The sequence below is a fragment of the Marmota marmota genome, unplaced genomic scaffold (genome assembly GCF_001458135.2).
Source record: "Marmota marmota marmota unplaced genomic scaffold, marMar, whole genome shotgun sequence".
Taxonomy (NCBI): Eukaryota; Metazoa; Chordata; class Mammalia; order Rodentia; family Sciuridae; genus Marmota; species Marmota marmota.
This window is the reverse complement of record NW_025999977.1, coordinates 8173567-8185944: the sequence shown is the minus strand read 5'-3', so window position 1 is coordinate 8185944 and position 12378 is coordinate 8173567. Positions and strand designations below refer to the sequence as shown.

The following is a 12378-nucleotide window of genomic DNA, read 5'->3' as shown; positions in this document are numbered from 1 at the left end:
AGTATCCAAACAAGGGTGGGGGCCAGTAGACCAGGTAGAGGCTGTTGTGATAATCCTGTGTGTGTGGGGGAGTCTGCTGGTAGCAGGGAGGTTGGGGGTCTGTTGAGAATGGATGTGAACAGAAAAGGGGATAGTCAAGAGTGACTCTGAGGATTTTGGTGTGGGGTGGGAGCACTGGAGGATGAGCCTGTAAGCTTCATTCAATGGAAGAACCCACGCTGGGCTGGGGATATAGCTCAGTTGGTAGGGTGCTTGCCTTGCAAGCACAAGGCCCTGGGTTCAATCCCCAGCACCACAAGGAGCTCACACATCACAAGGGCTCCCTACTGTGTGGTGGCCCAGCCCATCTTCTTGTTGCCACCAGCAAGACCCATCACATGGGTCCTTTTCTGTCCTCTGGCTTCTTATGACCAGCAATGACTGCTCTAGGTGGTGGTGAGCCCTTCTCTCTTCCAAAGATCTCTTGATTGGCCTGTTATTCCCCAGGGCCATTTTGAAGAGCCAGGCAGACCTGGGATGCAGACAATTAGGAACTGGGGACCAGAAAGTATTCCTGGCCTCTCATTACTCTCTGAGCCAGCTGCAAACCAGTGAGGGATATGTCTAAGCTTTCTGCTTGGTGGCATCTCCACAATGACCCACAATGTAGCCTGGGCCCTGGGCAGCTGGGCAGCGTATCAGCGAGGTGCAAAGCAGAGCCATACAGTCCCACTCTCGCACCACACCTGCAAGCTAACTGCGCATGCTCAGAGTGCTCAGGCCCACCTGGAAACAGAGAAACCACTACCTCAAAAGACCCCATAGCAGGGGGCTGGGCAGCTCTGGGGGGCGGGGAGCCAGGTACTCAGGGGGCAGCCTCAGGTCCCCCTTAAACCCCGTACCCCCCGGGGGCCTGAAGGGTGGGTGACTCAGATCCCTTGACTTCAATTAACCAAGTCCTGGAGTTGCCCAGCACCCCGCAGGCCTGCCTGGAAGCCCAGGAGCTAGAACTCAGCACACCAGACCCTAAAAACTCTGAGCTCAAGAGGGCTCAGAGGTCGCTGGCATCAGACATCCCTAGGCTGACCCAGCTGCCCAGGGACAGCAGAGCTCACTTTTCAGCAGTAATACAGGAGGGAGGCAGGGAGGGACTGACTGAGAGACCAAGGGATGGGGCGGGGTTGTTCTGCACCAGCAAGGCTTAGGGACAGCAATGTGGTGAAGAGGGACCCGGATTTGTCTCAAATCTGGGTTACCCAGCCAGTGCCAAACTTCCTCTGGGAGGGTTCCATGGGGAGGGCAGTGGTTGCCCCAGAGCTGAGACTCTCCTGCCCTCTTGAGTTATGGCTGTGTGTGTTTGGGATTCAGGGAGAGGGGTTCCCAGGGACAGAAAGGGGAGATCAGTTCCCATGGAGTCCCTATGACAGAGCTCTGAGCGAACGAACGTCTGGTCTGCTGGAGGCCAGCTGAGATCCTGCTCTCCGCAGCACCAAGCCCCCAGTCAGCTTCTTTAAGCCACAAGGGTTAAATCACTGGAGTGTGACAAAGGACAGGGACCCAAGGTCGAACTGCATGCATCCTTCTAGTCCCTTACCAGTGGGGCCTACGCCCCTCTGCACCCCAGCTCACCCAGGCTGCTCAGCCACCGTCCAGGATCATCACAAGAACTGAAAACCAAAACCAGAACCCTGAGTGTTCAAGAAATGCTTCCTACATCAAGCCGAATCCCCACGTCAAGGGTCGTCACCGTCACTGGGCCCTCTCCAGCCGCAGCAAGAGCATGGGCCCTGTGGACTTGGAAATCGGTTTCAAAGCACTCAGCCACCTGGCACTGCCTTCGGTCACTCCGCTGGGACATGAGTGACCATCAATCCTTCTCCACAGGCAGCCTGACTCCTCCACTAAGACACAAACACAGCGCCACACACTTCCGCCCACAAACTCGCCCAGTCCAGGAGACCCTAAGGAGGGAGGGGACAGACCGCTGGAGGGGGGTTTGTCTCCGACTCCTCTCAGGCGCACAGGCCGGCCCCCAGGGGAGCCGGGGCTGGGAGCCGATTTCCAGCCCGCCCACCCCTCCCCCTGCCTCCAGCCTTTCTCCGGCCTGTGCTCCCGCAGCCATTTCTTGTCACTGTTGAACAATAGGCCTTGCTAGCAGCTGGCAGCTTGGCCGCCCTGCGGGGTGGGGGGTGGGGGGACAGCCTTCTGCAGAGGGGGTTCCCAGCTCCAGGGACAAAGCCAGCCTGTGTGCTTCCCCTGTCGTGCACAAGGCCACACCATCCCAGATGCCTCAAGGGCTGGCACCTTAGTCCAGCAGTTCTCCTCCCAAGAGCTTTTACAAAATCTTTGAGGCTGGCACCCCATGCCCAGAGATGCTAGTGAGCCCCACTTCCTGTGATTCTAAAGGCCAGCCAGGGAGGATCACGTATGTCCTGCCTCCTTCTTTTTGCCCCTGAGACCCCAAGAGGGGAAGAGACTGGCCCAAGGTCACACAGAGCCAGGACAAGAGAACCTAGGGTACTCTGTCCTGAAAAAAGATCTCAATTCCTGTTTCACGGCTGGCCCCACCTGGACACCTTTCTTCTCTTGTTCCTCAGGACAATGCTGCTAGTGTGCTACCAGGGATCCACGGAGCCCCATGAAGAGGAGAGGTGGGATGACTATGCAGGGTTCCTCACATTAGAACATAGTCTCCTGCCCTCTCACCCTGCTCAGCCTCAAGCAGAAGACAATGGTGTCCTGAAGGGGTTATAAGAGAGAGACCCAGGCCATGATACCAGCTCTGCCACTTGCTGGCTCTCCGATCTTTGGGAAGCTGCTTAACCTCTCTGTAAAGCAGGGGTGGTAAGAAGAACCTCGGGGGAGTTGGGGGTAGGAGGGTTCACAAAATCATGCACACCAGCACTTAGCAGTGTCAGGCACATGTGAGCACTCAGTAAATGGTGACCCTGGGGACTCTTATTTCTGATTCAGTCCAAGATTACTTTCTGAGAGGAACAAAAGAATCTTGAAAGATGGAGGAGGCAGTAGGGAGTACGGACTCACAGATGGCCACGGATGCCTGCAGCAGTGTTTTCTGAAAGAAAATAGCTGACCCCATGAACAAACATGGTATCTGGGAGTCACAGTGTCCCCTATCAAACATGCTTTCAGCATTGAAGTCACCCCAGATTTTGCTTAGGGTCCACCCCACACAACCCTGAGAATGACATGGATTTTGGCCACTGATGTTAGCTACAGCCAACATTTGTGGACTTCTTATAATTTTATTTTTTTTTTAATGTACTAGAACTACTCTAAGTGGTTTAAATTCATCAACTCATTTAATCCTCAGCATTCCACGAGATAAGCTCAATTATTCAGTTCATTTTATAAATGCAAAAGCAAGGTACAGAGGTTCAGGAATGTGCCCGACATTACAGGTTGTCAATGATGGAGCCAGGATTCAAACTCACGTGGTCATGGTTGCAAAGCCAAAACTGGAACCTCAATGCTATAAACTGTTTTTCTTTAGACCATGATCGCTTCCCTCTCTGGGGCTCAGTTTTCACATGTATTGAAATTGGCTCTTTGAGCAGGGCATCCATATCTAAGGCTTCTCTTCTCATCAGTCCTGACCTCTCTGAAGATGTCTACTCTTGTGTGGCTCTCCTGACTGCTCTGCCTCCTCAGGCCCTCGAACCCCCCACCTCCAGTACTCAGTGACCTTGGACCCCTCCCCCCACCAGGCGCTGTATTCCTTTCTCCAGAGGTGTGTGACCCTGTCCCATCATTGGTCAGGCACTGTTCTGTGTGCTGCAAATATTAGGGTTTGGTAAATGCATTCTGTAAAGGACCGAAATGCAAATCTTTTGGCTATGAGGGCCACAGGGTGGTCTCAACTGCAACTCTGCCATCATGGTGTGACAATGGCCATAGGCTAGTTACAGATAAGGGAGCACGACCATGTTCTAGAATCACCTTTTTTTTTTTTTTGGAACCAGGGATTGAACTCCGGGGCACTTGAACACTGAACCACATCCCCAGCCCTTTTATTGTGTTTTATTCAGAGACAGGATTTCACTGAATTGCTAAGCACCTTGCTTTTGCTGAGGCTGGCTTTGAACTTGCGATCCTCCTGCGTCAGCCTCCCAAGCCGTTGGGATTTCAGGCGTGAGCCATGGGGCCAGGCCTAGGGTCACTTTTTTAACAATAACAGGCAGTGGGCAGGACCTGGACGACTGGCTGTAGTGTGCTGACCCCTGGCAAAGATGAAAACCATAGGGTCGCTGATCTTCAAGAATCTCGGAGGGCAGCTGAGGAAACCCATGGTGCAATGCTAACCTTAAGGCACCACAGGAGCAGCAAGTGCATGTGCAGGGGCCCAGAGCCCTGGAGGAGCCCAGGAGAGAGGCAGGTTTTGACTGCAGGGTTGCAGAGGTGACTTCATGGACAGGCATTTGAGTTTGACTTTTAAATGATGGGCATTCTACAGGCAGAAGGAGAAGACAAGGTCACAGGCACGGTGCAGCTGTGTGCTGGGAGTGGGGCCCACCCAAGGCAGGCGGGGAGAAGACCCTTCGACAGACAGTGATGCTGCTGAGCACTGTGCTTCTCTCATTCCATAAGGAAGAGCGAATCACAGGATTTCTCTCCCTCCTTTAATTCAACAAAACATTTGTGCCGGCTACGTGCCAGGCACAGTTGTAGGCAAGAGAGGAGAGAGGTAACATTCATAACTTGCATTTTTATTGTACGGTCAACATTTTCAAAGCACTTTAGGAGATATGACATTTTCTTGTCCCTGAAAGTACAGAGGTTGAATGACTTCCCATAGTTATATCATTAATGAATAGCAAATGCTCTTAATTACAGATACATACCACACAACTGAGCAATGAACCCTGGATTTCAATTGCCTCGTGTCTCCACTGGGCATCTCAAAAGGACTCACTCTGCTCTTCTGCCCCTGTATTAGTTTGCAAGGGCTGCCATAACAAAGGACCCGAGCCAGGCGCAGTGGTGCATGCCTGTAATCCCCGTGAATTGGGAGGCTGAGGCAGGAGGATCGAAAGTTCTCAGTGAGACCCTGTCTCAAAATAAAAAAGGACTGGGGATCTACCTCAGTGGTAAAACACCCCTGGGTTCAATCCCTGGTACCATAAACAGAACCCCAAACTGGGTGATGTCCACAATAGAAACTCACTTTTCTGGGCTGGGGATGTGGCTCAAGCGGTAGCGCGCTCGCCTGGCATGTGGGCAGCCCAGGTTCGATCCTCAGCACCACATACAAAGATGTTGTGTTCACCGAAAACTAAAAAATAAATATTAAAAATTCTCTCTCTCTCTTAAAAAAAAAAAAAAGAAACTCCCTTTTCTGGAAGCTATTAGTCCAAGAGCAAGGTGTTAGCAGGGTGGGCTCCTTGGGGGCTGTAGGGAGAATTTGTCCCATGCCTTTTTCCTAGTTCTCGGGGGTTTGCTGGTCATCTTTGTGTGCCTTGACTTGCAGACACACTCTATAACCTCTGCCTGTATCCTCAGAAGGCCTTCTCCCTATGTGTCTGTTTCCCAAGGACACTCGTATTAGATTAGGGTCCACACTAACAACCTCATGCTAAATCATTTATTTCTGCAAAGATCCTATTGTCAAATTAAAGTCACATTTGGAGGTACTGGATCTATCTTCTTTGGAGGACACAATTCACCCATGACTCACCCCCACCCCACCTCTCCATTATTTTACATTTAATTTCCAGCTCTCTCCTATCCAGCTGATCTAGTAGCCCAGAATGGCCTGGACAAGGTAAGCTGGATCCCATGACTCCGTCCAAGGTGGCCCAGGCAGCCCCTGGAAGTTGGCGGGAGGGTTATCATCGGGAGGCTGTTATCATCGGGAGCTCCAGGAGAATGGGCAGCAATCACCGCTGGTGTTCTGGCACGTCACCTTCAGCGTCAGAGATGCTAGAGAGGCAAGCCTGGAGGAGACCAGTTAGGAAGCAGGTGCATCGGTGGGGGGCAGAGGAGGACTGGCAAGAAGGCAGCAGAGGGACCAAGAGGCTAGGATTGGGCCCCACGCCTCACATGTGGAGCCAGGGAACAGGGTGAGGACTGCAGGCTTGGCCTCCGGGGAAAAGAGGCCGATTTTAAGACACATTGTGAGATGAAAAATTCTAGCATTTGACATTGATGTCCAGAGCTCAGGAGCGAGGCAGGAACTGGCAACTAGTTTTGAGACTCCCGAGTGGGTGAGATAGCCTCAGGAAAGCCGGCAGTGGGCAGGGTACAGGCTTGGAGAGCTGGTCATGGGCTAAACCCTGGAAAAAACGATGTCTGGAGAGAACCAGGAAAGGTGGTGGTTCTGGAGACCAAAGTGGCTCAGGAGGACAGAGAGCACCAATCCTGGCAGAATCTCTGTGGACAAGACCCTGGGTTAAGGGGAACGAATGGTCCTGTGCTAGGCAAATGGGTAGAGGGCTTGCCTAGCACATGGGAAACCCATTCCCAGCAATCCCTCCACCCCCACCCCACAAAAATCATCAAAATAACTGCAAACACGAATCTCCCATCTTTTAACTGTTTATTGTATAATATAAAACTACAAAAGTAAGACTGCTCATTTCCATGTACATTTAATCTGTCCAATTGTTTAGATTACAGCCCGAACCTACATTGAACACAGCCCTCTGGGTTCCGATGTGACGTCTGTAATATTGCATAGAAAAGGCACAGCTCTCAGGTCTGTGGGGAAAGGTCACACCTCCTTTTTGACAAAAAAAAAAAAAAAAAAGCCTTCCTCAAAACCCATGCACCAAACATGTCACTATGTACATCTTTTTCAAAATCTTGGTTGTTTGTACATGTGGACTGCACTTCTCTTCCAAACTTATTATCCCCAAAAGAAGTCCAAAATTTTTTTATTGGCTTTGTCTGCAATAGCATTTGATCCTGGCTAATTTTCAAGAACCATTTAGACTCATTCTTGGAAGCATTGAGAACAATTGTACATAAAGCAGGACAGGAACACCTTGCTGCCCCCACCATGTGTGGGGCAATTACAGGAGTTAACCATTTACAGTCAGGACAGGTTAAATATGCTCTTTTCAATCTTTTCAGAAAACGGTATAAAGGTCCAATTTGTAACAGCAAAGTTTTGAAATTAAGAAAATTCAGAGAGAGTAGAATAACAATCGCTGCACAGAGTCTTTTTTTTTTTTTTTTTAACATCTGTCACTTAAGAAGGCTGCCCCTGCGGTATTCATAATTCATTTGTTTACCACAAAGGTGGTTAATAAATTTAAGCTTTAAAAATGATCCGTAAGTTGATACTTTGGCTCTTTGGAGCTTATTTAGTTAAGAAATTTTCCTTGATTGACCTCAGGGTGGTTGGGGGCACTCCAAGGGGCTATGGCGATAAAAAGTTCAATTGATAAAGACACTCAGGGGTGGTAGGAGGCTCTGGCCATTTCTCACCCTTTGGTATGAATGTGGGTGCCCGTGTGGTTGCCCCTTTCTGTCATCAAGAGAAAGTGCTACTAAGAAAACTTTTAAAAATATCAACCCTTTGATGCTTGATTTTCTTAAAAATTTGGAGGTATTAAAACATTCCTCATCCATACCTTTTGCATATTTCAAATAGACCCATATTAGAAGAGACAGTAAAAGTGGATGTGGACTGTGTGTCTGATGAGAAGACCCATGGGGGTCTGGCTTGGACCCCCTTTTAATACAGATTTACATTCCTACAAGAGAATACATTCCTACCATACATTCTGCACATTACCATCCAGATGTTGTTAGAGCTCCACAGAAAAATAAATATATTTACACAGAAAAAAAAAAAGGAATAAATAACTTATGGGAAAAAAATCACTTCAAATTCAAAGCTCTTATGATTCTGCTCTCATCTTGTCACTTCATTGCACATCACTGTCAATAATTGTCCTCTCCCAGCCCCAGCCCCACCCAGCCCATCTTTCTCATTAAAGGTACCTCAAGTTGCCTGCCTGGTTCTGGATGCCATTCTTAAAGGGGAAGGAACTGCTGCCAAGAGGCATTTGGAAGCACATCCTGCACTGGAACTGAGATGTGGAGATCCCACTCCAGCTCCTACTCCTCTCTGTTGGGACATGGCTTGGTAAAAATAGGACACAAAGACACTTTGAACTCTTGAAGGCTTCACTCTTTCTGAAAATGGGCCATTGGTTTCCCATGAACATCTCTGTCAGACCGTGAGCATCAAGAGTTTATGGCAAGGGTTTCAGAGTTAAAAAGCACTTGCCTGCTATCGCTGGGGGTTTTTGTTTTGATTTTGAAGCCCAGCCTTACAAATACACCAGAGTCAGAGAACCAAGTTTGGGCAGCGCTTCTCTGTGCTTATTTGAACTGTTGCCCAACATATGGGATTTGTTTAAACACACGGTTTGGTAATCCAACGAAAGTACAGTTGTTCTAAGTTACTGTAAATCAGTTTTTAACAATGGCAAATCAACTGCTTTACCCTGTTATTGTTCAGAATAATCAACACTATTGTGTGCATGTATGTATGTAGATGTGTGCAGCACGTGGCCAGTTTGCAGGGTCCTCCAGTTGTACAATGCATGCAGCCTGTGCAGGCCCGTCTCCTTACAAGAAAGGGAAGCTCGGCGACACTGGAAGCATCGATAACAACTCTAACCTTAATTATATGGTCCCTGGTCCTATATCAAAGGAAATGACACATGTGCAGCAGTAAGAGGTGTTTGCGTGGAGGTTGCTTGTAGGAGAACGAGTTGCAATTTGATCAGTTTCTCATTGCTCTACTGAGTTGATAATTAGCCTTTAAAGACACATTCGAGTGGGGAAAAAAAAGAAAATTAGAATGCAGAAAAGATTTAATCGTATCATACCCGAATCTCTTGCTTAGATGAGCAGGTCCTTCATCACAAACGTATTTGCTTTGCCATGTGCATTATAAAAATAAAACTATCTATGGCTTGTTTAAAGTGCCATTTTCTCAAGTTGACTTTTTTAATTGGCCAGAGAGACCCAATTTTATCCATGGCAAGAAGTGAGCAGAATTGGTGACTGAATATTGACAAATGACCAACAACAGACGACAACAACAATAACAACAAAACAAAATCCCATAATTTAAAAATTTTTAAATAAATATAAAAGTTATTCCTAAAGAAGCCACCTGCATAACAATATAGGTTGTAACCTGCACTCAACAGCTAAAGTACCATTGGAAGAAAGAGAAAACTGAAACAGAAAGGCCACAAACAATCTCGGCAACAAGCATGATACATTGCAAATGTTTTAAAATTAAATGTACACCACTAGGAATAAAAAGCTACTTCTTAAGGGTCTCCTGGGGGTGGGGGGCGTAGGGGAGGAGGGGGAAACATGCATAGAAATTCCTGTCTGTGTATTTGGGTGAAACAGCCTTGTAAAGTGTGGTTAAATTAGCAGTTGATTTAAGAAAGCAACGAGACCAGATGCGTGATGCGAGGTGAGGAACTCCAGCTTCAAGAGTCGCGGATGTTGGAGGAAGAGTGCATCCCGGCCAGCAGAGGCGAGGCGAGCGAGCCGAGCTCACTGTGGTGATCATGAGGATGCCATTTCCAGCTCTTAGCAACAGAGGGAACAAAAGCTCTAGGGAAGGGACGCTGGAAAAGACAATTTAGCAACATGATGGATGCCTTCTGGAAAGAATTTCTTCTTTATGAGCCCTGAGCATTGCAATAGGGCTCAGCTCCATGAAGAGGTTGGTTGCTTTTCATAAAATTTTGTTTGTATGTAAAATTTCTGGTTCATCATAAAAATTACGCCAAAAAGGGAAAGATTTGGGTTTTCATTAAAAAAATAAAAATAAAAACAATTAAAAGCGCAAACTTGGCATAAATACACTCTTAAGTAAGATGATAGCCGTCCCCCCACAGAGGAAGCTAAGGAGAACCATCACTCCAACCCCGAGTTCCATGGCCACCTCCCGCCAATTGCTTAATGCAAGTTTGATGAGCAGATGCGGCTCTGGCTTTGGAAGTCACAGTACTGGCGGGTGTTTGTGCCAGAGGGATGGTGCTTGTGAAATTTGGGTGTGATATCACCTGGCCCTTTCTTAAAGCGCTGTGTGTGTGTGTGTGTGTGTGTGTGTGTGTCTGTTTGCATTTGGGGACATCAACTGCAGATTGATTTGATCCAATTTTCTCTTGCACCATACACATATAAAACATTACAACTCTATAAAAGTACAAGTGCAACTTGTACATCTGAAGTTTGCAGGAACTATGTGAGCAAATCCTATCAAAATAGCTATCTCATATGTATAAACAGCATTTGTTTTTAGAAAAACAATATCATAAACTGCAGAATCTGTACAAAAATATAAAATAAATTTGGGCAGCAGTTTTCTAAACAGCCATGTAAATGCAACACTTACGAGGAGTACTTAATGCCTCTAAAAAGGCTGATTTGCCGGGTCAACCTATACAGGGCGAAAATGCCAGGAAAGGTACTGAGATTATCTAAATAATATATATATATATATATATTTTTTCTTTTTTACCTCTTGCATTAAAACTTATAGAAAAAATAGACAAATATGCACATGCAATTTACAGCTTTTCCAACTTAATCCTTGTGCTTCACTCGAACTGTTTGTTTGCCATTCAACATTAGCAACATTGTCTTCAAATGGACTCTTTCCTATACCAGGGTAGTAGGTCTCTGAGGAACCACTCAAAAAAAGCATATTAAAAGTGGTCATACTTGGATGAAGGCACTCCAACTCTGCTCAAAGCAAAAACTAGTGTGATCCTTTTGTAAAATTTTCTTTTTTTCTCTGAAAAAGGCAGGCAAGGGTGCATGCACAGTGCGGAGAATTGTCAGGGTTGTGGGGAGACGCTCGCAGTGTCTGGGCGGGCGTGGCGGTGGGGTCAGGTGGCGGACTCCCCGGGTCTTAGGACCCAACGAGCACCTCCATGATGTGGTCCAGTTCTGTGAGGTCCATTTTGAAAGGCTGACTCGGGGTGACGGGCTGACTGCTATAAGGAGCCAGAGTCTTGAGGAGGTCATCGGCCGACACAGGGGCCATTTTTGAGGCTGCCCCCGACGCAGATGTGCAGGGGTCAAAATCATACATGGATGTGTCAATGTCAGCAAACAGGATGTCGTCCAGGGTCAAGTCTGTCAGGAAACCCGTGGACGTTGTTATTTCAAAATTCCCAGGCAGAGAGTCCATCAGTTTTGAGTCATCCGTGCGGCCCTCCTGGGGCCCCTCGGATTTCTGGATGCTGGACTCACTGGAGGTCCCTTTCAAGCTGTCAGTCGCTGCCACGGTGGCCTCTGTGGAGGTAGATGTGGGACAGAGCTCCTCGATCTCGTCCAAGGCAGAGGAGAAGCTGTCCTTCTCCTGCGGGAGGGCTGGAGGGGAGAGTCTGGTAGGAGCTGCGGGCTGCACAGCCTGCGAAGTGCAAAAAGTGTCATCGTCGTCCTCCAGCAGGGAGGCCGGGGTGAGGCAGGCCTCCAGGGGTGTAGTGCGTTCCGAGGTCGCAGGGAAGGGTGGGAGGGGGTGCGAGGTGGCTGAAGGCAGGCGGGCCTGCTCGGTAGCTGTCGGCTCAGGGAGTCGCTGGGCTGGGAGGAGGGGGTGAAGCCGGGCCTCAGGCTGCCTTCCTGCTTGAGTTCCTCCTGGATCCGCCTCAACATGTTGTTAATTAAAACGGTCTTTTGCAAGCTGGGCTCTGTCAGGGGCCTGTGGTTATAGAGTTTCATAAGGGAAATGTTGAAGATAGTCTGGCGCTGTAAGGTGTAAGACACCTTTGGATGGACCGTCAGAGGGAGACACGATTTTGCCTTCCAGCCCATCTTCATGCTCATCAAACTTCCGATTTTCCTCCTTTACCCAACATATAATCTGCAAAGGAGAAAGGCAGGAAAATGGCATAGAATCACACAAAGGCTGAATCTCCACCTGAAAAAAAAAAAAAAAAAAAGGTGCTGACTTAGACGTCAGAACTTGGACTTTAGTTTCTTGCCTGGGTGATTTAGAAGAGCAGATGGATTAATTGGGGGAAGACCTTTCAGAAAGAGAGAAAACTGGGAAATCTACCCTCATATGCCTGCAGAGCGGTTTTTATCACTAGGTAGTCTGGCGAATGTATTTCTTGAGAAATGTGTACGACACAGACAAGTTAGAAGTTACCATGGAAACTGTGATTTTGACTTTCTCAGCTCATGTGCTTGCGTTCACATGCCTAACATTATCATGCAGGTTCAATTTCCCTTCCCCAAATGGATTTATTTTTAAAGCTCAAGAAAACACTTACAACGCTATGACCTAAACAGATATAGGTGTCATAAATTACAGCTTCAACGCATCTTGAATGATTAAAAAAAAAAAAAAAAGTTAGACAAGGAGGAAGGTGTACAATTTTGGTAGAA

The 12378-nt window shown here is 47.9% G+C and overlaps 1 protein-coding gene across 1 annotated transcript; it reads right to left on the bottom strand.

The window, feature by feature from the left end:
• Nucleotides 1-6518: 6518 nt before the first annotated feature.
• Sertad2 (SERTA domain containing 2) lies at nt 6519-11846 on the bottom strand. Its single transcript, XM_015479603.2, is given in 5 exon segments — nt 6519-11476; nt 11478-11552; nt 11554-11757; nt 11759-11824; nt 11826-11846. Coding segments are annotated over 5 exon segments (945 nt in total). The 3' UTR covers nt 6519-10897.
• Nucleotides 11847-12378: the final 532 nt, after the last annotated feature.